Source organism: Semicossyphus pulcher, unplaced genomic scaffold (assembly GCF_022749685.1).
Source record: "Semicossyphus pulcher isolate SPU_LCO1_2020_fin unplaced genomic scaffold, fSemPul1.0.p SCAF_6, whole genome shotgun sequence".
NCBI classification, from domain to species: Eukaryota; Metazoa; Chordata; class Actinopteri; order Labriformes; family Labridae; genus Semicossyphus; species Semicossyphus pulcher.
In genome coordinates, this window is record NW_027211737.1 from 13,131,712 (window position 1) to 13,156,411 (window position 24,700).

At 40.8% G+C, this 24,700-nt stretch overlaps 3 protein-coding genes across 7 annotated transcripts; 1 reads left to right on the forward strand and 2 right to left on the reverse strand.

Annotated features, from left to right (window-relative positions):
* Positions 1-1,333: 1,333 nt before the first annotated feature.
* Positions 1,334-4,028, forward strand: LOC138609778 (intracellular hyaluronan-binding protein 4-like). The gene is made up of 8 exons (XM_069682425.1): positions 1,334-1,562; positions 2,138-2,219; positions 2,424-2,567; positions 2,669-2,740; positions 2,836-2,910; positions 3,359-3,530; positions 3,633-3,818; positions 3,963-4,028. The coding sequence occupies exons 1-8, from the start codon at positions 1,334-1,336 to the stop codon at positions 4,026-4,028; spliced, it is 1,026 nt and encodes a 341-aa protein (XP_069538526.1).
* Positions 4,029-4,493: 465 nt separating this feature from the next.
* Positions 4,494-17,778, reverse strand: cdc14b (cell division cycle 14B). Of its 5 annotated transcripts, none has more exons than XM_069682820.1 (16): positions 17,477-17,778; positions 16,231-16,321; positions 15,418-15,493; positions 14,839-14,931; positions 14,643-14,719; positions 13,797-13,863; positions 13,561-13,711; positions 13,231-13,461; positions 12,972-13,110; positions 12,066-12,231; positions 11,859-11,956; positions 7,196-7,243; positions 6,984-7,109; positions 6,532-6,700; positions 5,415-5,480; positions 4,494-5,244 (listed from the first exon to the last, which is right to left on the reverse strand). In XM_069682820.1, exons 1-15 carry the CDS (start codon positions 17,583-17,585, stop codon positions 5,457-5,459), a joined length of 1,665 nt encoding a protein of 554 aa, XP_069538921.1. In that variant the 5' UTR covers positions 17,586-17,778; the 3' UTR covers positions 4,494-5,244; positions 5,415-5,456. The 5 variants fall into 5 exon arrangements, with proteins under 5 accessions (XP_069538921.1, XP_069538923.1, XP_069538924.1 ...); XM_069682822.1 differs by lacking the exon at positions 17,477-17,778 and adding an exon at positions 16,473-16,743; XM_069682823.1 differs by lacking the exon at positions 6,532-6,700.
* A 298-nt stretch (positions 17,779-18,076) lies between these two features.
* prxl2c (peroxiredoxin like 2C) lies at positions 18,077-21,666 on the reverse strand. The gene is made up of 6 exons (XM_069683324.1): positions 21,473-21,666; positions 21,069-21,137; positions 20,130-20,183; positions 19,941-20,046; positions 19,719-19,853; positions 18,077-19,630 (listed from the first exon to the last, which is right to left on the reverse strand). The coding sequence occupies exons 1-6, from the start codon at positions 21,653-21,655 to the stop codon at positions 19,500-19,502; spliced, it is 678 nt and encodes a 225-aa protein (XP_069539425.1). The 5' UTR covers positions 21,656-21,666; the 3' UTR covers positions 18,077-19,499.
* Between the last annotated feature and the right edge of the window lie 3,034 nt (positions 21,667-24,700).

Sequence of the window (24,700 nt, forward strand, 5' to 3'; positions counted from 1 at the left end):
GAATTGTTATTTTAATATCTGCCTTTGATTTTATGACCTGTCTGTATTACTTCATGACCTGTTTGTTTTGCTTTGCTGCCTCTGTAAAGCACTTTGTAACTTCGATTTTGAAAAGTGCTCTACAAATAAAGGTTATTATTATTACTTTGAGCTGTTGTAACAAGAATGGGGGATCAATAAATATTTTTTTCAATAATTTTATCTTATCTTAATGTTGTAGCTGTACCATTAAAAAAAGAGTATACGAGGGGAATAATCAGATTTCCCCCCCGCCCCCTTATTCCTGTCGTAGAAAAACGTTGCTTGACGCTACCTAACCTCACACTGAGGTAAGATTGCCTTCAACTTGTTATCGGTTGTTACCAGCACACGCTACAGCTGCTGCGGATACCCAGGCTCACAAACTGTAAGTCTTGAAAAAAACGGCCCAGACGGCAATCACGCACAGTGCTAACGATTGATTGATATTTTACATAACGCTAGTTAAAAATATCTAAAAACTGTTAATGGTTTGTGTCAACGGTAACTAGCTGAGTGAATGTTGGACTAGCTTAGCTGTTAGGACTAGCAACGTATAGCTAATTAGCTACCACACATAGCTAATGACCTAAAAGTTGTATCGATTTAACTTAGGCTGACATAAACTGTGTGCTTTACTATTTGCGTGCCTGGCCGGCTTTATTGTGTAATTTTATTCTCACATTGTCAACTTTTCAACTAGCTAAGGTTTGTATTGTCCCTAATATTAGCTAGCCGATGTATTCTAATATCGATACCGAACGTTAGGTGGCCGTTAGACATTAATAGAGATACCTAACGTTAACGTTAACGTGAACTGAAACTTTTTCTAGTTGACCAGGTGGCTATGTTGTGTGGTATATTTTTGGTTTGCTGGTGTCATGCATTTAACTTAAATGGTTTTATGCCACTATCGTGAAAGGTTGTGTAAATTGTCACAGGCTAGGTTTTTCAAAATATGTAATAAATAAAAGAATCAGAGCCCCAGCGCTAATTAAGCAGAAGGACCTGACTAAGCAGAGAATAATCCGCCAACATTGGCAAAGGACTTCAGCCTAGTCTATGCAATGAATATTGATTAGCGAATAGCCAATTGATGAGCGCAGGGGCGTGGTGGCTCTTGTCTCCACACGTGCAAACATTTAAAATTGTCGACAAACTCGACAATGTGCGTTTGATGGATGTTCACTGGGGCAGCAAAGTACGTCAGCAGCGCTTTTCTTTTATTTTTGCTGTTTGGTTGCTGCAAGGAATGTTTTCATCTTGAGGAGTGAATCAGCCTTTGAACTTTTTTCCTCACCATACACAGGCTAAAATGCTGCCGGGCGCATATGGCTGCGTTGTGGCAAACAGGTTCGGGAATCTTCTGGATGATGATGCTGACCCGTTCGACTTGATCAACGAAGTGGAAACGGAGAAAGACAAAAAGAAAAAGAAGAAAGATGGAGAGGAGAAGAAAGGCAAGCAGAAGAAACCGGGTCAGAAGGAATCCCAGAAGGACCGACGCCTCCCCGTTGCGTCGGACGGTCAAGACCCAGTCCCAGGTAAGCTAACAGCTTGGCTGCTTTGTCATTGCAAAACCCAAACTGAAATGATTCTGGCAGCTGGTAGTATTTCTAGACTGGACAGTCCAGCCAAGAATGGCCAGTTTGCTTGCGCTTTGTCAGCTGCTGGTAGTGCAAGGTCAGCAAAGCTGCTGAGCACATGTGCAGGCTGTTGGGGTGGGTTTTCCTCACTGTTCTCTGTGGGGGTTATCTATTGCCAAATGGCATTCTTCTTATTTTATTGTACACGCTAAACTGAATCTGAATGCATTTTATTCAATTCTGAAAGGAGAACAAGAAATGTACTGATTCAGTGAATGTAAAACGTGTTTTGACTGGAATCTAGATGGCGATTTTAGAGAGTGTAAGTATGAGATACAGAAAACAGTTTTATAATTGGGAATGCAACTTTAAACAGTGCAGGACAATTTAAATATTTAGCAAACAATTTTTGTGGTATTAAAGAATGAAGTGTTAATTTAGTCTTAATTGAGTACACTTTCTATCCTCAGTCCGTAAGCAGCAGCATGCACGTCCTGGACAGGTGACAGAGAGCGGGGATTGCAGAGAGGAAGCCCAGAGGGGAACTAAGAGGGCTGCCTTCGGGGATCGTAGGGCCAACCAAGGGGACAACCCACCGGAATTTTCCGTTTCACGGTATGTTGTCATAGTTCTAAAACTTAAAAAAATGTTTTCTAAAGCCTGCCCATGCTTGTGTTATACTGCTCCATCACCAATTTAATAAAACAAATAATAATTTCCCCCGATTAAGAGACCCTTATCTACAGCAATACACCATCAGCTGGGTTTGAAATGTAGAAAACACAGTAATAATTGAGTTTTATTCTCATTGGACCTCAGGCCTTCCAATAAGGCAGACCCAGACAATCAGGGTAGAGGGGGATTCAGTGGTAGGAGAGCACCAAGAGGTGGAGGAAGGAACAACAGGAATCCTGACAACTTCAACCCGAGGGGCAAGAGGGAGTATGATCGACACAACGGAACGTAAGCCCCTTTTTATTTTTGACAAGTTGCTGCCAATTTCAAAAAGCCCCCAATTTTTTTTGTCAATGGTGTATTGACAGCTTTTCTAACATTTACTGCAGCGGTATCTCTCCTGAGGAGAAGAGAGGAGGAAGGGGACCCTGGAACTGGGGCTGTGTTGAAGAAGCTGGAAGGTAAGTGAACTTGGATTACAAATGTGGAAATGACAACATCTATACTTTGACACAAGAAAGCTGGATTTCTTTCTGTCCGTGTTTCTTTTGTAAAGTGAATTGATGGAAGTGACTTCTGATGCTCCAATCAAATCCGAGGAGCCCCAAATACCTGCAGAAGAAGAGAATCAGTGAGTGGCACACATGAGCATCTGTCTTAACATGATACCAGTGCTAAATCACCTTGTTCAGAGGCAGATTTATCAGTCAAGAGTTAGTATAAACCTGTATACCAAATCTTGCCTTTGTGGTTTAGCATAGATTGAAAAATGGAAGCAGAAAATCTAGCCTCTCTGCCTTAACAGACTTTTGTATTTTGTTCATTTAAACTAAGAATAACATGCAGCACAGATAACACTTGTTAATTCTTGAAGGGCCCACAAAATAATTTGCTGTTGTGTATAAGTGCAGCACAACAAGTAACGTTTTGTAAAGTAGTTGAAATTTATTAAATATAAATTGGAATATAAAAGGATTTAAGCCCCTTTTTGATACATTTAATGCACCCACTCCTGCCACAATTTATTGAAATGTTCAAATACAGGTCACTGACGTGTAGTTTCTCCTTGATCATGACAGAGCGATAGAAGAAGATGGAGAGATGGTGGTTCAGGTTGCCATGGAGATGACCCTGGACGAGTGGAAGGCCATGCAGGAGATAAGTCGTCCCAAGGCAGAGTTTAATATCCGCAAAGCAGAGGACAAGATTCCCTCCAAAGCCAAGGTCATCCACCAGTCAAAGCACCTGGAGGTAAGAATGCAAAGCACTCATAGGTTTTCATAAGGAAGAACAATCAGATGGTAACTTCAGGAGATGTTGTGTTTTGTGTAACTCTTTGCCTCCAATCTTCAGATTGTCAAAGGGACTCCTGAGGACATTGAAGATGATGGCAACTTCCTCCGCAGGTCTGTGAATGACATCACCTCCCTTCTGGACATCAATTTTGGCAGTCTTGGACGTCCCAGTCGTGGGGGTCGGGGAAGGGGGCGAGGTGGTCCAACTAGTCGCCCAGAGAGACCGAAGCCCATACTGGAGAGGGTATGTTATCAATAGTCTGGCAATGCGCCAACCTGATTTGGCAATCAAATCGGCTAAAAACAATATATTCTGTCAATGAAACAGGAATCAGTCTAAATATTAGGATTTTCTATTTTTGTTTAAAATGTGTTGTTATCCCAACAGGAGTATGATCCAGCTCCAAACCCTGATGACCCCGACGACTTCCCAGCACTATCAGCAGGAATGTAACTGAACTCACTCAGTTTACCTCCTGCAGGGAATATTGGTTGCACTTGACACTTGCTAAAAAAAAAGTAACACTGGTCATGTTTCTGCTGTTCTTAAGGTTTGGGGTTTTATTGTACTTGATTTATTTTGTTCTATTGCACCAAAGGCACACTGTTTAGCATTTGACTCCTGTAGAATAAATGCTTTTGCAAGTTTATTTTGGAGATATACATCTTATTTTCCACCCAAAGCCATCACTGTGATTTGAACACAACAAGTAAACGTTTGGGTAATTGGACATGTGTTGCCAGATTTGAAAGGTATTTATGCAACTGTATTCAGCTGGGCAACAGGTTAGGTCCTCACTAACACATGGCATAAAACAATAGTTTTGTTCATTGATAAACTTGTTATCACACAGGTCAACTCAACAGTGTTACACGTTTGGGTACCTGAAGCATGTGATGCAAGAATAAAAGCCAGATACATTCTTAGAGTACATTTTATTTAAAAAGTCTGTTTCTATGTGCTTTAAGCAAATGTGTTGAGTGGATTATGAACATGACTTTAGACAAGGCCCCGTTAGGACCACTGGCATATTTCATAGCATGATTTAAACGTAGTACAAAATATTTAAAAAATACAAACTGAGTATATCAAATGTTGACGTATTTACAGTCTTGAAATACAGTAGCTGAAAAGCTTCACAAGGAAATGAGAAAAGACAAGCCAGATATTTGAAGGTACAAATGTGCACAGTATCTCTTGATGGAAGACCAAGAGCAGGTTCTTATTCCTAACTCCTGGCCAAATCCATCTTCAAATTTTTCAAACTGAATGTGAATCTCTCATCTTATAAACCAGGATATCTGCTGCAGGAGGCCCATTTTGGAGAAGATCTCTCAGATTCACATGCTGATAGTTGTGGTCCGCTCATGTTTGCTACTGCATGCTTTGATAAGTAGGAACAACCAGGCAATGTTTAAAACAGTTTCATGATGCTTCTTTAAAAATATAAAAACCAAAGTGCCTTACGAGTAAAATAACTTGTAATCAAACGATTCATAAATGATTTACATGTCACGTTATGTTGGTTAAAATGTGTTCCAACATTTTCTCAAATTTAAAAATCTGTTGAACAGCTGTATAGAAGATGGATTTCATGTAAAGTTCCTCCAGATTTCCAGATCCTCAGGCTCACCGAAGTATGGGTGCTCTAGCCTTGGGTATGGAGTGACTATAAAGAAAAACACAATGTCAGCATTCATGAAGAGATTGATAAACATTGCACTTTTCTATTAACCAATCAAAATTGAATCATGTCATTGTCCAATGCTAATACTTGGATAATTTGATAGTATTGATAATTTTAAAAATCTGCAAATGCAAGAGAAAGTGAATAGATACCATAGCCTGGAAAATCGAATAGATTGCAAAGAGCTGCGAGCTTTACGTCCTCTGGAGACAGCGTGTCTGTTGCATGTTAGAAATATAAAAGGGAAGGAAACGGGAGATAAAAACAGAACGGATAAGCACGAGTAAAGGATGCAGACATTGGTACAAAGTGAAGAGGACAGGCCAGAGGCAGGAGACACAGTGAGCTGCAGCAGACCCAGAGAAGCTATAGCCAGTCATACCCAGAAACCCTCTGTTCTTAGGAAACATGCAAGGAAAGATATTGAAAGACATAGCAGGGACACTGAGGGAAACATTTCATTTCACAGTGGTGTATAAGTAGGCTCAGATTTGATAACTGTTAGTTCTGGACAATGTCAGACGGTCTGTATCTAATTTTAAAACAAGAGTGAAGGAAAACTGTGGCTGGGGTGCACCATGATGGCATAATTTTAAATCACAGACAATAGAGAGAAGGTAAATATAATGGGTAAATAAATTGGTCAAGTTTGATGTAATCCTTGTTAGAATAAAACTTAACCTGATTACAAAGTATTAAACTATATAAGAATATAAAAGAAAATTTAATTTCTATTTTCTATAAAGAAATCTAATAAAATAAATTAAAGTGAAGAGGCCACTTTAGTCCGATTCTTATGTTTCATGAAGGGACTATTTTTGTCTCCCAATAACCTCAAAAACCCTGCCCTGCAGACATGTATAAACTGTCAGATCAAAACAGATTAAAATTGAATCTTGCCAACTCCTAACATAATACATCTCACTTCAATGTATTTGTGAATAAAATGCCATTTAATTTAAACATTTAATCCTTGTTGATGCATCCCAGCCTAGGGACTTAAAGTGATTATGTTCAGCATTAAAGGAGAAAGGAGGAGAGAGCTGAGCCTCTGGAGTTTGACTGGATTTACAAAGACACCAATGAAGTCATCTTTAACAAAGATCTGATCATCTGTATGCTGCCAGAACTGAGGGAAAAATATGACTCACTGTTCAGACAGCATAGAGATCATCTCTTCATAGAGAACTGAACAGTTATCAAAATGTGTTTGTGTGCAAATGCAGCTCAGGTCTCCATATGGCTCAGAGGGGGTCTGGGGGAGCTTGCCTGCAGGTGGACCTGTGCCATGTTTAAGTTGATGAGAGGACCTGTGTTGACTGTGGCACTGGCTGTGTCTCTGTGGCTGCCACATGGCTCACCACACATTGGGTCTCTGTCGCCAGCCACTACATGCAAGTTTCCTAGAGACCTGACCAGTCTGGTGTGGCAGAGGGAGCTGGCAGAGAGAAGGGAAGCTGTTAATTAACCCCACAAGGATCCATGAGTGGCTATAGCCTCTTGGTTGCTTCACTGCTGTGTCATCTTCACATAAAACACATCAAAACAGTTCATGTATTGTTTCTGGGATTTACAGCTTTATCAAGGCCTTCATCAACAAATGCAGTTCAAGCTCAGTTAAGTTTTTATATATTTTTTCCTCTTTCTAATAAAAGAACAGAATGTTTTTATGAAAGTGTTCAGTCATAAATGAGTATGGAGGGTGTAATCCAGCCACTGACCTTCCTCCTACTCCTCTGGCTGGCAGGGAGGCCCTGCTCCTCTTCCTGCTGTCTGAGCGGTCAGACAGAGCCAGGGGGGTGATGCCGGCCTTACAGCCCTGAACACTGGACTGCAGGATGACGGCGCTGCAGAGGAGACAGAAGTCATGAATAAGCCTGAGTCATGTTGAATGTCAGAGTCGAGGTTTACATGTTGTGCATAAACTACAAACCTTAGAGACTGTGAAGATGACCTGGTGTGAATCTTATTCTCCTCTTGTCTGTGAAAACACAAGTAACAAGACAGTAAGAAATGTGATGGAGCTTTACAGTGTGATAGATCTGAGAGAAAGGTGAGAGGACAGAGTAGAGGCAGAGGCTGTATGGAGATGGGTTATAGAAATCTGGTGGTGTTAGTCTTGTGCAGAGATTATTGCAGCTTCAGCAGCCTGGTAGGATTAGTGAATGTTACCAGTAGAAGCCACATGATGGCACTAAGTGGAAAGGGGACTTGATTTGCCTTTTAGTTTTATCAAGAAGGGGTAACACTCTCGTAGGATTTCATTCAAACAATTGAACTGCGGTCAACATAATCACCAGCAAAGCATGAGGTTTAAAGGAGACAGGATGATGGGACAAAAATCAACGTGTACATAAAATGGAGATATGGACAAGCCTAGGGTATTTAAGAAGCTAGCTCTGCTCATCAGCTTTAAGTTTACTGTGCTTGCAGAAAGGACAACGTAACAAGAGGTGATGAGTCTTAACAAATTTCTGATTTGGGTCGGGGATAAAAAAAAAACAAAAAGACTTGGGGCTCACTTACAGCATTCTCAGTTAGAGCTCCAGAAGGGGGGCAGGACAGGTTTTTGGGGGGCTGACGGGCGGTAGAACTCATAGAAATCCTAACCCGTCTATACAGAAATGCAGGATGGAAGAAGGGAAGCCATACACAATCCACCACAGGGCAAGGCTACACAGGGAGGAGAGCAGCATGGCTACCAGCCATCTGAAAGGAGGACAAATCCAACAACAAGAGCAAACGGAAAAAAGGGGAAACAAAGGAAGGAGAGACAAGAGACGTCCAGGCAGGACACAAAGCCTCTGATGTTCTGCTTTTCCACTGGGACTGGATTAGATGAAATACCTTTCATAGAGCGCCAGTCAGCAAGTTTTTGTCCTTCACTTGCTCTGATGTGTTAGCACTTTGCTCTATACTTAGAGCCGATGCGGAGTTTTGAAGTATATATTTATATACACGAGTTTCTAAAAAGGCTAATAATATACATGAGTCAAAAAACAGCTGATACTTAAATTAAAATTGATATTATGAGAAACCTGATAAAAACAATATTTAAAACAAATTAAAAATATCGTGTTTACCAACGGACACTGAATGCATTAGATTAAAAAGGCAGCCTTAAAAATCATGTAAAGACTGTTATTTCAGCCAAAATATACTTCAATAGCTAAATCTGTGTTGTGGTTGATACAAGCCTGCCAAAGCTAATAATTTAGTGTCCTTTACCAAGTTTGGTTCCACCTCAACAGATTGTTTAAACAAAGCTGTTAGAGACCTACAGCTGAAGGACTAAACTGAGCTCAGAAGGTATGTGTACACTGATCCAGTCACAAAAGCAATGGAAAAACAACAGGCAATCGACAATGAACCCAGCCCAACATCAATAACATGTTAGACACAAACATAGATCAAACATAGAGGCATGTCCATGCGTGCATGTCAAAGGGTTTCATGCCTGTTGCCATGCATGAAAAGGCATAAGAGATGAAGACACTTCTTTTTCTATGCTATCGTAGCTGGATTTCAACATGCTCTACGGGATTATATAATAAAAGTAACAGTGGCGCCAGATGGTGAAGTTCAGCTGGATCTTAGAGGTAGGGCATATGGCCTGAAGTGCCGGCAAATCTCCCTTCTGTCTCAACTCGCTCCTTAGAACAGAGAAGAACCCATTTCATCCCAATACCTACCTCCTCAGACGCTCGCATATAATGCTTTATAGTCATTCGTATTGGAGTGAGGATCAGGAGGTGTTCAAGTTTAACTCATAGAGAACAATTGGCGATTTCTAAAAAACACCTACAGCTGAAGTGGTTGAACAGGCAGCTGAGCGACTTTATAGAACAATGTCGAAGTTTCACGAACTAACGTTTTTTTCTTAATAGGCGCAAAGTCAGTAGTGCAAGCCAAGCACTTAAAATATTAAATTCAACTAATCCAGATCTAACGTGAAGCCGTGATTAGTTGAATAATTGGTGCAAATACAGCAGGCTCAACTCGAGAGCTTCACTGTAACTCAGAGGATATCTCAGATAAGCCTGGATATCAAAGCAGAACAGCTCGATGTGTCCATGAGAGGCAGATAATGAAGAGCGGGTCAAATGTATTGCATCCATTAAGTGCATGTCCACTTCACACCATAGTCATCCACGGAAAGAAAGAAAAGAAAGAAAACTTCAAGTCAGCCATACCGTTCTCTGGCATAGCAACCATTTCTACAGGAAGAGGATGTCAGCTAGAAAGGAAGTGATGTGCACTTACCTCCATCATACAAAACCTCACATCCTCTCCCCCTCTCTCTCTCTCTCTCTCTGTCTGCCTCTCTCTGCTATCTTTTGAACGGCAGGCAACACATCGGCCACGCCGTGCCCATGAGGCTGCAGCAGAACACTACCACCTGCCTGACATGGGACAACAAAAGCCAAAGCCATATGGATACATTTGGCAGAGGCCGGTCAACCATCCTCAGCCCTGCTGACACACAACCTTCCACAGCCGGATTTACATGGGCACAAAGGAGGTGGATTTATTACCATAAACAACAGGGAAGCAAAGAGACCCTGCTTATCTCATGTTACAGTGGTGCAGCATTACTCGTTACTTGTTCCACTAAAGAACAAAAATCCAAACTGCAAAGGCATGATCTGTTTGCAGCAACATGCTGCCATGACTGTTTTTGGCAACTAAACTGGAATTAAATGTGTTCTTTCCAAGAAGATTTGCTTCAGATTTCACCGACTGTTAAGCACTGACAATGCAACTCTATCCTCACAGAGACAGAGACCTTGCCTGTTTTGTGTTTAACCACTGATTTACATGCTCAGACATTACTGATGTATCAGCTCTGGGGCTTTTGAACTTTAAGTGGAATGCAAAACTTTTTGATCATTCTCAAGTACGGAGCTTTGCATGAGGTGCTATGGTAGTTGTAGTCTGCAGCATTTTTAAAGCAGCAATTCACCCCTGGAAAAAGCCCCTGTCAGTCAAAGCTGATAATATTTGAAATTGGCGCCATAGCTGTTGTACAAACAGCTCGTGGTTTCGCCCATTTTACATTCCTACAACACCCAGCGTGCATTGAGCCCCTCCCTCTGCAAGGACCGGCCCAGCGAGAGACGCTGGAGTGAATACTACTGTTTTCCAGTCAAGGACATTGATCGCTGTAGGCAATGGCTCAGAGCGGTACAGAATTCGAAATACGACGAGAATATACCGGCGGATCATCTAAAAAAATATTCTGCAGTCTACATTTCAAACCTGACGATTTTGAACGAGACATGAGATCGGAGAAGAACGTCCTAGATTGAGGAAGTGTAGTGTAGCAAGCTCCCTGGCCTCCGCCAGGTGACGCTTTTTTCGTAGTCTGGCGGAGGTTTTCCTGGGCCCATTGGAGAAGCAGATAGTGTCCTTCAAAGGCACCGAGCGAAATAGCATTTTTTCCCTACGATAATGGCATTAGCTCCCCATAATAGCATGAGAGGACTGAGGTTGAAAATTGGCTAACTGGCCCTGTAATATACGTGCATAGTCTCATACTATTTATTTTAGATCTGAAAATGCTACTCAAGATGTGTTCAAGAAAATTCAGTTCACATATTTTGCTCAGTCCCAATTAACTCAAGGACATTGTGACGTGATAATCTACTGACAAGCGAAGTCTATATTTATTTGGCCTTTTTATCTTTTCCCCCTCAAATCTAAGATTGCCAAGTTTTTAATATAGAAGAAAATGTCCATATTAGCAATCCTGCAGTAAAACAAATTTAGATTATACCTTCTTTTTTTTTTAAGATTATTATTTTTTTGGCTTTTAACTTTATAGGACAGCTGAAGATAGACAGGAAATGTTGGGAGTAGAGAGCGGGGGATGACATGCACCGAATGATCGGCCGACAGGGAGTCGAACCTGCGATCAGTGCGATGAGGACTACAGCCTCTGTACATGGGGCGCCCGCTCTACCAACTGAGCCAAACCAGCGCCTATATCTTTAACTTCCATATCCTTTGTGCCTTTTTAAATCCAGCCCGCCTTTTTTTGTTCTTGAAGATTGTGTGTCAGGTAACTCTACTCAAGCCTTCCAAACAAGTTTGTCACTCTCTCTCAGTATTTGACCTACTTCTTCTTCCTTTACTTATTGTTCATTCTCATCGCATACTGACTGTAGATGAAGATGGGATGAAAACCTGTGTTACCCTTGATCTGCATGTGATGGCATTTAAAGAACCAGAAGGGGACAGAAAAACAGAAGCATTGAAATATTTAAAGGAAAACTGCCTGGTTCCTAAACTCAGAGATAAATTATGATATTAGGATGAAAATGCCAAATATGTGAAAGGAAAGATAAGCCATGAGGACAGCTGACTACCCTGAATAAATACTGATGAAAGGAGAAGCTCATCTAATGAAAATGATAAATGTAACAAATAAATCCTACAAGGTCACTTCCTGGTTATTATCAAATCTCTAATTTTTCAAAGCATAAGTCATTTATGATTTGAAAAACACCTCTGTATGTGTAATGACCCACATTTTACAGTACTACAACACGTTAGCATTAAGCATGATGAGAGTTGCAGACAGTTTGAGTACTTACGATAGAGAACCTGAGGACGATCTGGCCTGCCTTTTGCTTTTCAGTGCTCGCAGCTTATCACCCTGTGTGAGACCGTTTCTCTCCTCTTCGTCGTTGTACTGGAAAACACAAAGCAGTGAATAGAAAAAGCAGAGCTTGCAGAAGTACTAAATACAAATCATGCAGCTGTACTTAAAGGCGTGGCAGGAGTGGAATTGAAATGCTCACCAGTTCCAGCTCTTCCTTCTTGGACGCTCTGTTCTTGTTGCTGCCGTTGATGGTTATGTCGTCCACTCCGGACAGGATCCTGGTCACAGCCATCTTTTCATTCTCTCGCTCGTTAAGCATCTTCTCCCTGAAAATATCTCCCTCCGCCCACAGGCTGTTCTGTTTTCTATAAAATAAACAACAAAACACAAAATAACCAAACTTATCATGCAAACATCGTCCACCATTATTAAGGTTTCTAAGCAGCTCACATGACACCCTCTATAGAGTATTTTTAAAGGCCCTGAAGCACCATGTCTTAAATCACCTTCTTGCTATGAGTGATGGGGTCATTAAGAACATCAATGCACAACATTTTTGGCTGACCGCCGGGGTCAGCCCTACACATGAGTCTATAGGTGACTGACTGAATGACGGTACTTTCACAGCCCTAGAGAGAGAGAAAGTTGCGACATCGCAATGGCAGATCATGTAGCATATTGGACCTCCACTGACGCGACTCTCTGTCTATACGGCTCTGGATACTTTGTTCGGGGAGTAGGCGGGGCTGCTCCTCCGCAGCGCACACATGCTATCAAACACGTGGTCATCGGCCTCATAAGGACAGTCCTTGTAACGCATGGCCCACAAAAGCACACACTGACCTGATGCGGTCAGCCACATGTTTTTAGTTCTTAAGTCCTTCCTCACTGGTTAGAAAAACACTTTAAATGTAATGACAGTTGGTATTTATTGCGATTGGCTGCCTACACTGTCAATCATGTCTGGTTAAACCACAGATTCACTGTGTTTCTAAGGTTTTTTTGTCATTGTCTGAACTTTAACTTATGTGTATGCTCATGTAATAATGGAGAAATAGTTTAAAATTAGTGTCATTTTGAAAATCTTGCATTAGTAAAAACCTACGCTTCAACAAAGTTCTGCTGAGGTCCGATGATGGAGCCTGGTCTGCAGATCCGTATCCAGGCAATGACCTCTGCAGCGGTCAGGCGGTAATGTTTCATCATGTAGCAGCCAATCAGGGTGCCAGTTCTCCCCAGGCCAGCTAAAGGGGGGAAAAAAGCATTACATTTTATAAATAAATGGGACACAGTTTGTGCAGCACGGGTGTCTTGCACTGAGCAGACTCAGCCAGAACAGCTTGAATGTTGGTTTAAGATCTTACCTTTGCAGTGGACAGCGATGGCTCCTTCTGCGTTCTCACAGATGTTGAGGAACTTCCTGACGATGGAGTCGTTTGGCGTACTCCCGTCCACAAAGAACAGATCGTGATGCTCAAAGCCAGACTCTGTGAACCGCCTGGCATCGTACATCTTCTTGTTGAGTCTGACCACAGCTGTGATGTTGTGATTCCTGAAGTACGGGATGTAGGCCTCAGGAGCGTGCAAAGGATACCCTTAAGTAAGAGAAAATAGATTTTTTGTATGTTTAGAAGGTGTTAAAAGTTGGTCAGACATTGTTCTTGAGGTACATTAGAAAGGTTTATATTACTAACCATTCTCTATTTTGCTTTTTGGGTGAGGCCCACTGAATGCAAGAAACTTTCCTGGAATGATCCAGTTCAAATCTCCATTTTCTGCCCGCTCATAGTGCTCATACTCTTCCACATCAAAGTTGGAGAAGTCGAGCCAGCCGTACTGCAGAGCCTGGTAGATGGGTGAGATGGAGTTAATTTCATTAGGAGCATGACACAGCAGGAATGACAAATAAATAAGGCGTATAATGAGGTACCTTGTGAACAGCGTGAAGGCAGTCCAGGATGTTCAGATTGTACATGCAGGTTCCAAAGGAAGCATCTCTGAAAGAGAAAATATACAGTATAGTCCAAAAGTCATCATCAGAAAAACATACAATCTTTATTTCGCCTGAAATATTTCTCTGGCAAAGATATAATCTGTTATCTCACATAAGCTGAACTGAAATACATCCCCTCTCCTAGTGCTCTGTATCTTTTCTCAACTCTTCTTTTACTTCAACAATTTATAGTTGCAGTAAAACTAAACGGGCCTTACTCCTCTTCGAGTGATCTTGTATCTTTACATGTGTTGCAGTTAAGTCCAAACATTACGTGCGCAAACATATTTACCATAATGATTGTTTTAATGTAAATCTCTGAAGCATTTTAAAAAGGTCACATCATGTGACAAGATGTATACAGACAAGTTTTTGCTTTGCCTCATTTTATTCTCAAACATTTTCTATAGCAGATAAACCTTTTTTGTAATGTTTTCTTTTGTCTTCTTTACCAATTTTAAAACAGATGCATAATCCAGATGAGATGCTCAATAGCTTGTTGGGTTGTAGGGTGTTGGTGTAGCAAGAATGCTAAACAGAACAGTCTGACAATTACTTTGATTGGTTATTCACACTGCAGTCTGCATCCAAAAGCAAAGTGCATTTAAAATCACAACATTATGTTTATAATAAAAAAAATTACTTCTTTTAAATAGGGAAAAGGGAAAATATGCTATGTAACTATGGTACATCCTGAAACTGTCTAGTCCATTTGCCTTTCTTAGTTTAATGAATGAAAACCAAGTTAAACATGAAATGTATACAGAAATGGTGAAATGTTACCTGAAGGGAATATATGTTGAATTCCTTGACACCAGCAGACTGTAGGCCTCCTCTGGCATCATGTTTAGATTCATTACCTTTCAATACAAACATCAAATCAGTTAGCACATCTGTTGTTACATGACGATACAATCTCACAAGCTGTATGGAAAATACGTAAATACATATGTAAAATCTGCATCTGTGCAGCACTTACTGCATATGAGCCGATAAGGTAGGCAGCATTGGCTTGTTTCTTCTGATCTCCACAGGTATAAAATATGATCTTTTTTCTTGAGAGCGTTATGGACTGTGAAGGCATTAAAAGAAAAATTATTAAATCATAATTTATGTATTTCACTTTTAAACAGATAATATTACACTGTAAAGATAAAAATGTAAATTCCTTTATGGACAACTTATGAAAGAAATAATGACTTTATTCCAAGGTGGCTGCATGTGTGGTGGGGTGAATGCAAATGAACAAATTTGCTGTATAAAAAAAGTTTAACAACTTCAGCTTCCTGAATCTGTCTTAAAGATCACATCATGTGCTTAAACTGACGTACAGACTCGACAAAGTGGAACAGAGTTTTCCAGAATGACCAAACCAGTTTTTAGGGACTTGGATTTAACCGCAAAAGGGTGCTAATTATTGTTAATTAGCATGCAAACAACTCTAACGAAACATTGTCTAGCCTACTTACTGCATGCATAACTAGCTATTGATTAACCCTGGTTCTGCTTCCCATTCTCTCGTCCAGGAAGTGCAATTAAGACCAGTGGTTGCCTTTACCTTGAGCTTCTTTGTCAGCTTGCAACAGAAGCGATAAAACATGGCCAGGTTGAGGGGACCAAAGTCCGCATAGAAGCTGTGAGAGAGAGGGAGAGAGAGAGAGAAAGAGAAAGAGAGGGAGGGAGGGAATAAAAGAAGAAGAAAGAGTGTCAGAGTGCCTATTTATGCATCCAGCCAGGGTCTCTGGGGACGTTTCAGTAGATAGATTCAGCTACATCAGACTGAAACAGTAAAAACACTGACAGAGTAACAACTAAATCTGGAAGCATTTGATGCTGGAGGGGTAGGTCAGAACAGGACAAAAAGCTGCAAAGCCGACATGTCTTTGGCTCTAAAAGGTCAGTCTTGTTCTGTCCTGAGCCAATATAAAAGCAGTCCATTAAAACACACAGGCCCCCTGCTTTAAACTCTGAGACTGCAACTTAGGCAGTGGAAAGGAGCTTTTATTGGTTTTGCTTATATTTTAAATGTAGTGATTATTGAGTTTTTTCAAATAGTAGAATGGGTTATTTCTTTATTTAAAACAGTGCATCAAAATACTTTATCATCTCCTATATTTTCTGAATATGTTGAGGTGCTTTTGCAATCAAAGCCAGGCTCATTGCAATAAGAATATATCATGTAGCATGCTCACACAGCTTAAGAAGACTGCAGTGATATCACAAGCTGCACGCATTGTGTGCCGGTTTAAAGTGTCTTTTATGGTGGCACTCGAGGATGTGCAACGGCAAGGGGGCAAATCACAAATCACAGTAATAACCTTAAAACCAAGTTCATTTAAAATGAAAAGATTGGACGAGGAGGACAACTTACTTCTCATATGCCAGCTCTTCATCTATGCAGAAACAGTGTCTTTCAGCTGTAGTCTTGATCTTCTGCTTTAGTATGGCGAAATATAGTTGATCTGGAGGAGGGAGGAGGGGGGGGTAGGGCGACAAACAGAGTGGCAGTTAATTGTTTTTGTCATGCAAACACACTTCTGTTGTCTCTCTTTCCTCTCATATCTGCTCATCTTTGTCTACAACTACATATAATAATATTTTCTAGCAACTTACCTTTGACAAACTCAATACATCTTGACGAAAGATCGTCCGCAGTCATCTTGCCCACAGTTCTGAACATGACGATTTGCAGAGAAACGCACGAGCTTGTTTTTCTTCACGAGGACATGCTCATACTCAGTTAAACTTAAACTGGTAGAGTGCAAAAAGATTTAAAAAGTAAGTTAAGAGCGACAACTTTAAACTTTAAAGTAATAAAAAACGTCCTTCAAGCCTGATTTATCTCTTCAAGACAAGAAAGTTGGCACTCGGAGAGGGAAGGAGAGTTTCCAGTGCAAGTGCGCACTCTGCTAAAAATGTTCTCCACCTGACTCCTCCCCTACGCTGTTCCGCGGGTCACTATTGGCTGCGAGAGATACACAACGCGACATGATTGGAGGATGTTCCTGTCTGTCAAGCTCTACCGCGCCCATTTCAGTTTAAAGTTCTCTACATAAGACACGTGATAGGCCCTGGGAACGTTGCCCAAGCGGTTGCTAGGACGATCTTGCAGCCAATCAAATTCATGATTACCACTTGGACGAACCTCCCTCTCTCAGATTTGAGCTGCGTAGGGACAAGAACCAGGAAAATTAGCTTTGGACTAGACTGACAGTGGACTGACAATGATATTTATAGCATTTATTCTTCACTTCATCTTTTTTTACACATCTATAACTCAAACATAACCCACAGAACAGGATGGAGCAAACAAAGCGAAGTTCTGGTGTAATTTCTTGCCTTTGAAAAAATATTTGAGCAAAGCTGAAATATTAATACTGTTCATTTTGTACATAAATTAGGGAGATAAATCTGGGCAAACCATTGCATTGGAAATAAAGAGAACGACGTTCTCCTCATGCGGCCATATTAGGTCAAAACCTGAAAAAACATAACCTTTTCACACACCCTGATCCTTTAAAACGCAGTTCGGTGCATGCGCAGCCAGCTGACAGCTTCTGCGCATATTTGCCAACTGGGCTTAAAGTTGACAGGGTTCGTTCTGCAGACCCGCTTACCTGTTATCTCAATGTAAATATCGGAGTTTGGCGCCGCCTCCGAGCTGTTGTGAGCTGCACAGCGTTTTTTCCTCGACTCGGCTCGTCTCCTCTCGCTCTTGCGCTTCATTTTCTCCTCAGGGGCTGCACGGTGCACATTCCTCAACTGCTGCTGCAACAGACCACCACGGCTCCTCAGTGCGGCGTCTTGTCCCTGTTTTGTTGCCGTATTATTACGGCATGTCTTGCTCCTGCGCTGCTGATGGTCTGTGTTTGTTGTATATGTGTCAACCGAGGTACAGTTGCCTGCTCCAGCCTCTCTGGTGGTGGTGACGTCTATGAGCAGGGGCAGGTTTCTGCATTCTGAATCCCCTGCATGTGACGTATCAGGATTAGATGTCCAGTGCCCACCCTTCACTGTTCAATTTCAGCAGCTGTGTATAGGCCTAGATAACATGTTGTGGATGGAGTCCAAGCCGCTGACTAGATAGATTGTCTTTGGATAAGATGTGCTATGTCCATGCATTATGCGGTGTGTGTGTGAGGGGTCATAACACAAGAAAAAGGCAGCCAAGAAATAACAATACATTTATTTACAGTATAATAACCACTGAGGAAACAGGGTTTTTAAAAGACTTTATGAAGACAATCCTTTACAGCAGTAAGCCAGGTGTTATTTATAAATAGCAATCACACAAAGTATACATGACATAATAACACAAGAGATTGTCATACAGTATAATGTATAATGACTTGGGCAGAAAAGGTAGAAAATGTAGAAAAACAAACTAGACAAAAATGTCTAATGCATTCATTCCCCAGTAGTAGTTCAAACAGTAGACCACAATACGGAAGCCCTGCCCAGTATGGAAGACATGCATCCATACATTTTATTTACTCGAGTAAAACAAGTTATTTCTCGTCGTTTTCTCGGGAAAACAAATCTGGTTTTCCCATTTTAACAGAATTATTTGGCCCATTATCTCGAGATAACAAAGCTTGTTTTCTTGTGATAACGGGATTTTCCGGCAATCTATAAAACAAAACAATAGGCTATGTGCTATTACAGACCAGCACATGACAAGCTGTCATTGCCCACACTAATGAGGTAAGTTAAAGGTATAAAAAGTAGGATTTTTCCTTGCATTTTGTCAAGTACACATTCAAACTGGGCCCCTCCTCCTGGGCTCTTCGTCAACAGACGCTCACTCTCACTCTCTCGTGCGAGAACACGCCCACCCCGCTGAACTAACACAGACAGCATCATGGTTACCTTTGCAAGAGCTTGCTAACCACTGGCTACTGTTGCGCTAGCATGCTAACCAACGGGTACCTTTGCGCTAACCGCCGGTTAGCTTGTCCTACCCGGTTTGAGGCACCTACCTGTCCAACAGAAAGAAGGCCAACTCTGCATCGCTCTTTCGCCATGTTCACCGGTCTTATTGGGGCCCAGTTGCCAATTTGAACCACTCACACACTCACCTATACGCTGTGATTGGCTCAGGGAACCACAACAGCGCACCTCCTGAAAACGTCCTGTGCAAAGGAAAGCAACAGAATAGATGCAAAGGGAAGGGTCTCACAAGGGTCTGCACACACGCTCATGTTTAGAGGCCCATAAGTGATGATTTATGTCATATTGTATTTGTAAAAGTCTATATTTCAATTTTCTATGACAATCCTACTTATTATACCTTTAAGCCTATTTCTATGTTCGTTTAGTGCTTTTACAACCCTGGGGATACGAGTTATGATCATCTGACGTTATGGTGGTGCCGCGTTGTTATCTTGTGATAATGTGATAAGAGATCTCGAGAAAATGACCAGAAATAACTTGTTTCCACGGGAAAACTGAGTAAATATAATGTATGAATGCATGTCCTCTAAGGGCTTCCATACCACAGAGAATGTATTAGCTTAAAACTCTTATTGTTGTTTTTGTCAGTGCACAATAATGTTGTAACTAAGCAAGGGACTTGTACATCCCTGTATATATGATAATAACATTGATATGGGTTGAAGTACACTTTCAGGCCTCAGCTGGCTACACATGAATGATCTTTGGCTTATCGCTGAAGTCCAGAGACTGTTGAACTCCGGCGAGCTGCAGGAGCCAGTTAATGGGCATGTGGTCCAGGCGGTTTGTGTCAAAATGGGAAAAATGAACTTGAGAGCCTGCGGAGAGAAGAAAGAGTGAGGGGGAAAGATACAGATATGACGAGATAGAGGCAGAGAGAGCGAAGAGGAGAGAGAGGAAGCTTACCAGGCCCTGCAATGATGGCTCCACCCTGCTGATGTAGGTCACCCTGGAAGTCAAATAAAGGGCTTGTCATGGCCCTCCATATACTCTTCATTTGTCCCATTAACAAACCAGACTTGACATGGGGACTAGGGTTGGCTAAAAAAAAAGAGAGATACAATTCCTCAGTATTTATCATCTCACAATATGCTGTGTTTTTATACCCTCATACTGCTGTTGCATTACCTGAGTCTTTAAACACCTCCTCGCTCTTCATACCAAGCTTCTGATAAATGCACCTCTCTGGGTCCACGTATATGTCATGAGGATAACCCGTCAGGGAGCAGAATGACTAGACGACATAGAAAGCTAAATCAGCATAATAGGCACAGCTGTAAGTACAACAATTATGCGTAACAACAGAAAAATCATTACCTCTATATGATGATGAGCAGACTGACCTATCACCACCAGTCTAATTTCAGCATCCTGCAACAAAGAGCATGACATTTCTTATTTTTCATTGTCAATGGTAGAATCACACTTATCCAAGATATCACCGTGTTGATTTCTCTGATATCAGTGTCCAATTTGCAGAAGAATCATTCAGATCAACACCACACTATGAAAATACTCCCTTACAAGTTCAAGTCTTCTATTCAAAACCATAACTGGTTAAAAGTAATTAAACATTATCAGCAAAATGTACTTAAAGATTTCAAAGTAAAAGTACTCATGCAGAAAAATGGTTGCTCTCAGGGTTTTGCTCTGATGTTTTTTTGTAATTAATTTGACAGCTGCACCAATGGGTTTTGTTGCAATGTATTGCTGCACCCTAGTTGTGTAAGTTAAGATCTATTTTAACTACTTTATATACTGTTAGGTAGTTTAATCTACAGCGATGCATCTTATTAAAATCCTATCTCTCGAAATACAACACTGTTTACAGGTATGTGACTATGGTTTTTCCAGGTTTTTAATATAGTAATTTGGTTTAGAAGTGGGAAAATTGTCTCCATCCATAAAGGAACACTTAATCCTTCAGCTTATAGGAAAGAAATCTTATTAATAAGCAAACTCAATGGGAGTTCAATGGTTTTCACTGGAAAGTAAGTGTATGAAAAATTGTTATCTGAAAAGAACTGTCAGACGGATGTGATCAAGTAAAGAGAACAGTATTTGCCCCTGAGATTTAGGAATAGCATTTTCATGAACGGAAGTTACTCAGGTGAAGTAAAAGTATTTCACATCTGTACTTAACAAGCCTACAATACTTAAGTCTGTATTTATTTACATTCCACGGCAGCAAATTAGCAACAATGCTACTTGATGTGCTAACCTCCGGTGCATTCATAGCCCAGGATTATTACTTACCTCCAGGGCTTCTCTGGGGATTTTACTCAAGTCATCCACATATTCTTTACAGCTGTAGCACAGGAAATTCTGCAGGGACATAAATAAAACAATTATACATCAACAGGCTATATAATGACAAAATACGTTACATTTTACAACTCTAATCTTGCAACTATTTAACGTTTAGCCCTCTGTGTTCACCTATAGACATGATCTCTCCATACTTGCTTTTCCATCATAGCTTGTGATGGTGTTGAGGCATCTGTCCAGACATGCTGAAGCTCACCTGTTGCCTACTTTGATGCCCTATTTGGGGCCAAATCTATAAAAATCGAGCCTCCCATTTAACGAATGCAGCTTCAGGCAGCTCAGCCTGTGACTCATGATCTGCAAGGTTAAGCCAAACAAAGTGTTTCTCATACCCGCACGAAAATTATGACCGATTTCCTGTCTTGATATAAACTCTTGAAAGGAAAAGAGGCTCCATGTCGGTCGTAAATTAAACAGTCCTCCACGTCTTCAAGACGAATATCAACAGATGAGGCCCAAGCTTCCTGGTTTTCTTTAGTTACTTGCCGAGTTATTGGTGAAACAACTTCAGCCATTTTTTCCTGAGGCTTCCCGAAGTCGCACTGCTATTTTAGGAGGTTGCGTTCAGGGTGGAGGAGCTGGAGGCTGGAAATTCACGCCCATAATATCTGTGAATGCGTGTGTGTCTGTCAGTGTGTACTGAAGGAAAGAAAGAGAGCGCGACAGAGAAAGAGAGCGGACGGAGCAATAGGAAAGCGAAATGGTAGATATTAAAACTAGTAAAAGCAATATTTATATTTTATTACATTTATTTTACTTTAACACCAATAACAATAACTATACAATGCATTAAATTTGGAGGCAAATACACCACCATACTCAAATATGCTGAACTGTGTCAAGTTATAGGCTACCTTTCGTACTATTTATACTTCTATTCATATTTTATTCAACAAAGAATAGAAACTCATCAGTTCATATGTACAGCAACAGATATGTACAGGCAGTTATTTGATTGAAAAAAAACATTTGCAGATTGTCTTCTGAGATTTGTGCATTCAGAAAATAGTCACTGAATGAGTTTCATTTTGGCATTGCACTGGCTTTAAGTGCTGAACCAGAAAGAATTCTTAAGCGATTCAATATTGCTCTTTCATAAAGTTGGGGAATTGACATGAGACATATTAAAGAAAAACCCACAAATATAGCCTGAATATTGAAGCAGCAGTGGTTTAGATTTGAGGCCTAGAACACTTAAATTGCTCAAAGGCTCCTCAAATCAGCTGGAACATATCTCGTATTGTGCATTATCCTTTAAACATACATTCTGTAATCTTAAATTGAGTAATTTGTTCTTTATTACACATCCTGTGCACACTATATTTATCTATCGGTTAAAGGTGGAAAACTTATCTTGACATCTTGCTTGCTACACTGACAATTTGTGTCTGATATCCAGGTAGAGAAGGAGACATGCCATCTCAGTATCAAATACTAATATACTCATAGTGGCAGCTTGTACATCTGACCAGAAGGTTTTCTTCTTCAAAGTTATTCTTATTGAATTTTGACATTTTCACAAATTTACATGAACAGAACATTTTACCCACCCCACACCCGGCAATCCCTTCCCCCTAGCTGTCACTCAAACAGTTAAGCAATTAGATAACAAAGGTAATCTGATGTTCAAATTATGTTATAAATAAAATAAAATAAAAAATAAAATAAAACAAATTGACCAGAAGCAGCATGATCAGGCCATATGGAGTATGTGTCAAGAGTCAGAACATAAATTCAGCATCTATTCGTTCACCTGTGTGGAAGGTTTGTCAAAAAATGTCAGGAAAGATCTCCACACTTGGGGATATATTTTAGCTAATTTGGATTTAGATAGATGGGCACGATGTACCACTTTAAATCGTCTCCATCTTCAACCAGGTAGGACACTTACTGTCTAAATGGTGATATGTCCAGTAAGACATACAATGCAGATTGGATGCCCAAAAATAGTGTCGAAAATTTGGCAAAGCCATACCTCCTTCCTGTTTAGGTTTTTGGAGGTGATTTGTACGCAGACGTGGCCGTTTGCCATTCCAGACATATGATGATATTGCCGAATCTAACTCTTTAAAAAATGCACAGGGAACAAACACAGGTAAACACTGAAACATGTATAAGTACTTTGGGAGTACAGACATTTTTATGGTGTTGACTCTGCCGATAAGTGACAAGAAGATGGGAGACCAATTAGCCACATCCTGTTTAGTTTGTATTAGCAGTTTTCCTAAGTTATGTTTATGGAGATCTGGGAAATTCTTTGTCACTGTGATTCCAAGGTGGGTAAAGTGCACCTCACTTTTATGTAGATTCAGCTTATAACCTGATATCTTACCAAACTGCTGTAGCAGATTAAGTGTTAAGGGGATCGTCATATCTGCGTGGGACAAATATAGGAGGAGATTGTCGGCATAGAGCGATACTTTGTGTTCTATACCCCCTCTTACTATGCCCGATATAGAGTTGTTAGATCTTATGGCCAGAGCCAGGGGCTCAATGGCCAAAACAAAAAGAAGGGGGCTGAGAGGGCAGCCTTGGCGAGTTCCACGATGCAAATCAAAGGGTTCAGAATATAAGTTGTTAGTCAAAACTGTAGGAGAGGGGTTAGAATATAGTAGTTTAATCCATGATATGATTGCTTCACCAAATCCGAACCTTCCCAAAGTTTCAAAGAGGTAATACCATTCCACTCTGTCGAACGCCTTCTCTGCATCCATGGAGAGAACGCATTCCGAGGCATTTTGACAGGGAGAATACACAATGTTCAATAACTGCCGAATATTAAAAAAGGATTGCCTATGCTTAATGAAACCTGTCTGGTCTGATGATATTATATTTGGCAGAACATCTTCCAGGCGATGGGCCAAAATTTTTTGACCAGAAGGTTTTCAAGATGGTACATGACCAAAAGATGTGGGTGTGACCTGCAAAAGGTGCCCACCTTGTCTCTAGCATTAGTTGTGTTTGTTCTGTTTGTTTGATTCTATTTTGGGGTTATTAAAAACACAGACTGTTCTTACAGGAAAAGTTTCCAATTTTGTGTGTTTGTAGTTCACGTGGGCGAGGGTGATGAAAGACTCAATGTCTTGCTTTCTTTCCCTTTCTTGTTTTACATAGTCTGTCTGCTGTGTAGTTACTTCTCAAAAATATACGTAGATATCGTTTTCTAATGATTCATGTTGCTGTAGAGTTGAATGCTTTCAGAAATATTTGTGTAGCAAAGGGTTTACCTTGCTTGGTCCCTTTGCCCCTGACCTTCAGGATATGTATTTTTGCCTTGTATATATTTTTGGACCAAAGTACATACAGCATGGAAAGTTATCATACATGCAAATATCTCAAATCTAAAACATGTGATCATGCACACACAACTAAGGGTAGCGACTGGTGCCAAAATAAAGGTTTCAGTTCTCCCTAAAGGCCCTCAGGCTAACAGTTTCGTCTAGCAAACCTTAACCAATTACGAATCGCCCTCGTCGGCTTCCATCCCTCTGCCCTCTCTGTGCGGAAGTGTTGTCCTCAAGAGCAGCAGCAGAGCCAGAGCTGCCACTGTTTGGATAAAC